Below are 4,274 nucleotides of genomic sequence, written 5' to 3'. Positions count from 1 at the left end.
AAAAGAAGAAAGTATTATAAGAGGATCAAATAATGAGAAGCTCAAAGATGTTGGTTTAATGTTGGATATGGTGATGATGGCTCACACAAGCAATGGGAAAGAGAGAACTTCTAAAGAATGGGCTTATGTTTTGAATGAAGCTGGATTTAATAGACACACAATTAGTCATATTAATGCTGTTCAATCTGTTATTCAAGCTTATCCTTCTTGATTTTTACTGTGTTCAGAAACGGATTAAGTATGTAAACTCTATTGGTCTATCTTTAAGGTTCTTAGTAAGCATTGAACACGCATGTTTTTTTTTTTAATATTATGAATTCTAATCTACTATTTGTTGCAACAACATATCTAGTGTACTGATCTCATAAGCATTGGACACGCATGTTGTATTTTTATTTTAATGAATTTAATCTATACAATTTCTAGCATGAAATTTGTTGTATCTTTCAACTTATGAACTCAAGCATATTATTATTATACTAGATATTTGATGCCCATGTCAGCACATGCCCAATATATGTTACTATTTTTTCCCTCAATTTATGTGATATAAAGGAATTTTGAAGAATCAATTAAAAAAAAATTTATATGTTTTAAAAAAAAAATATTTGAAGTTATTAATTTGTTGTGATTTATAGTATTTTTTGTGTAATTTTTAAATAATATATGTTACTTCTGTTCCAATTCACGTGAATAATCATAAATATTTTCAGTTGTTAATTTACTGCGATTCTAGAACTTTTGACGTTATTTTAAAATAATATATGTTACTTCTTCTATTTCAATTAGTCAACCAAATTTCTTATAATATTTTCAATTGTTAATTATTGTGATTTATAACATCTTTTATGTAATTTTAATAATAATATATATTATTTCATTTGTTCCAATTCATATGGCAATGATAAAATTTTAAGAGTCAACTAAATATTTTTTATTTTTAAAAAGGTTGTACCTCTAATATATTTGTAGTTAAAATATAATAAATGTAGTAGTTAAATTTCAAGAAGTATAAAAGGTTGAACAAAAGAATTAGATACAAAACATAGAAAAATTTTATGGTGGAAGAGACACAAATATGTCTTGATATGTGAGGCATTATTTTTAAATTAAAAAAATATGTAGGTCCCACCTTTCCTATTCAATATTGTTGTTTCTCTCTCTTGTCTTACTTAATTTATGAATAAAAAATTATGTGGGTCCTATTCATTTTATTTTACATTCTTATTCTTTTTCCCATACATTTTACTCCACATTCGTTCACTTGTCCATTTCTTTTCTTTTCCACTTTTTTTTATTTATAAAAAAATAGTTTATTCTTCTTTCCTCTAATATTTTAGATCAATTTTAAGTTATGAATTTTATTTATTCAATTTTTTTTTATATAATTCGTATATTTATTTTTTTCATATTTGATAGTTAACAAATATATTATTTTTAAATATTTTTAATTACATAAAAATATGAGCATAAAAAATGGTGGAGAAAATTACAAAATGAAGAATAAAACCTTCATCTACGAAATAAAAGTTTAGATAGTCAATCAACTAAACTATTAATATCCCTCATTTGGTACATGTATTTAAGCATGATTGATTAATTTTTCACTTATCAAATTGAATTATTTCATCAATTTTTATATTAATAAACCATACCAAATTAATGAAATTAGGTTTTTCGATTTTTTAAATTTTTTTATCTTGATTTGAAACATTTTACAATAAAATGAATTCTATTTTTATGAAATATAATGTAAATATCATACTATTTTGTACCATTATTATTTATTTAATATAACTCATTGTAAACCGTTATATAAAAAACTATCAACCATAATGCCACAAAAATGGGAAATATATTATATATATTAATATTTGTATATACAAAATATTGTTTTCCTTTTTTATGCGTTAAAATGATAGTGTTTATATAATTATTTATAATAAATTGAAGTAGATATAATTGTATGAAATAGTGACATTTGCGTCATATTTCATAAAAAATAATTTAATTTCAGTGTAACATGTTTCAAATGGAACTTAAAAAAAAACTAAAAAAAAATGCATTTGCGTCAAATATCATAAAAAATAATTTAATTTCAGTGTAACATGTTTCAAATGGAACTTAAAAAAAAACTAAAAAAAAATTAAAACTTGATTTTATTGATTCGTTGTGATTTGACAGTGAAAAAAAAAACTAACCAATCAAATGTATATATACATATCAAATAAACGGTTTTTTAGCTTAGTTGATTAACTATCTAGACATTCATTTCATAGATGAAATTTTTTTTTTTTATTTTGCAATTTCCTCCCATATTTTTTTCTTGTATTCTCAAATATATATTTTTAAAAAAAATAATCAAACGTGATATTTATCAAATGGAGAACATATATAAATATAAAATGATATAAGAAAATTGGATAAATAAAATTAACCATTGAAAAAACTGATTAAAAATTAGACAAAGAATTAGAAAATAAAAAATAAAAAGGTGAAAGAAAAGAAATTACAAAAGAGGGGGTGGACAGGAGAGATATATAACAATATAGAATGAGAAGGATAGGAGTAATTGGATCCATGTATTTTTTAATTTCAAAAATAAATGCCTCACATATCAAGTCATACTTGTGCGGTTGTGCCTCTCCCACCATAAAATTTTTCCAAAACATATATTGAAAACACATGATAAATGAAAATCAGAAAACACATGAGATGAGGAAAAGTAAATTGGCCTAAATGAAAGTCTAACATTTCGGCTGAGAGATAAGTAATGGATGGGTTAAATTGTCCAATAATTAAAGGTACAATTATAAAATAAGCAAGTACTGATTTATAACATCTTTTATGTAATTTTAATAATAATATATATTATTTCATTTGTTCCAATTCATATGATAATGATAAAATTTTAAGAATCAACTAAATATTTTATTTTTTTTAAAAAGGTTGTACCTCTAATATATTTTGTAGTTAAAATATAATAAATGTAGTAGTTAAATTTCAAGAAGTATAAAAGGTTGAACAAAAGAATTAGATACAAAACATATATTGAAAACACATGATAAATGAAAATCAGAAAACACATGAGATGGGCAAAAGTAAGTGTGCCTAAATGAAAGTCTAACATTTCAGCTGAGAGATAAGTAATGGCTGGGTTAAATTGTCCAATAATTAAAGGGAAAATTAGCAAACTAGTCACAATCCCTAACTTAATTAGTAAAAACATCTACACTTTAAAATAAATATTTAAAATGTCAAAATGTCAATATTTTAGAAAATAATTTGTATCCAAATATTATTATTTGTCTTTCTTTTTATTTCTCAAAACAATCCAACATGAAATACATCCATTATCCATTTACACTTCTTCCTAGGCTTTAATACCATTAAATTTATTTTCATCTTTCACGTTTTTAAATTTTTTTTTTCTCTTTCATCAACTTTTCAGTTTTCACCATTGTCCCATCATTCACGTTTTCTCATTTTTTTCTCTTTCATCAAATTTTCATCATTATTCTCTCCCTCGTTGTTGAAGAAGTACTAATTATTCAAGTTCATACCAATTTGTTCAGATCTATCAATTAATTCAAGAAATCTCTCAATTGATAAAGGTATTTTCGAAGTCATCATTTATTTTTGCGAGATTTCATGAGATTTTGTTTTCAAAAATTACAACTTATGTTGAATTTTGGATTGTATGTATTACGGATTTTTCATCATTTTTTTGATTTTTATGTGATTTTGTTAACATACTCATCAAATATTTATGCATTTCAGATTTTTAGTAATTTAAACACTATTGTTCTATTTTTTTGTGATTTTGTTTTCATATTTTAGATTTAGTAGATTGTAATTTGTAGTAATCTACATTAGCATTTATACATAATTTGTTGTTTGATTTTTTTATATATTCATATTTAATAATTTCAAATTTTGCTTATAGGGTTACTAATGCACAAGTGAATAAAAATTCAGATTTGAGTTTGGTGAAATTTTTTGGAAAAAGGAACATAGTAGGAGGAAGAAAGAGAGAGTCAGAGAAGAATGTTGCAAAATTGTATTCATATTAATTTTTGTTTGTCAATTGTTTTTCTTTTACTCATCGTTTGTATTTTTATTAAGAACATTGTATTTCTTTTTTAGTTTGTAGTCATTCATGGATTTGTATTTCTTAAGCATATATGTATCCTATTTTGTGAACAATCAATTTGTATTTTTTTTAGAACATTGTATCCTTCCTCAACAGATTGTATTATTTTCACTATGTATGC

The 4,274-nt window shown here is 23.2% G+C and overlaps 1 protein-coding gene across 2 annotated transcripts in view; it reads left to right on the top strand.

Annotated features, from left to right (window-relative positions):
* Nucleotides 1-216, top strand: part of LOC102579772 ((RS)-norcoclaurine 6-O-methyltransferase-like) — a 6,045-nt gene extending 5,829 nt beyond the window's left edge. Inside the window, exon 4 of one of the 2 annotated variants that reach the window (XM_015311381.1) lies at nt 1-216. This exon is cut by the window's left edge and continues 1 nt beyond it. In XM_015311381.1, the coding sequence (XP_015166867.1) occupies nt 1-211 (211 nt within the window). In that variant the 3' untranslated portion in view covers nt 212-216. The other variant, XM_015311382.1, reaches the window with a different exon arrangement.
* The last annotated feature ends 4,058 nt before the right edge of the window (nt 217-4,274 follow it).

This window comes from Solanum tuberosum, unplaced genomic scaffold, assembly GCF_000226075.1.
Source record: "Solanum tuberosum cultivar DM 1-3 516 R44 unplaced genomic scaffold, SolTub_3.0 scf00155, whole genome shotgun sequence".
In the NCBI taxonomy this organism is placed as follows: Eukaryota; Viridiplantae; Streptophyta; class Magnoliopsida; order Solanales; family Solanaceae; genus Solanum; species Solanum tuberosum.
This window is presented reverse-complemented; position numbering and strand designations above follow the sequence as displayed.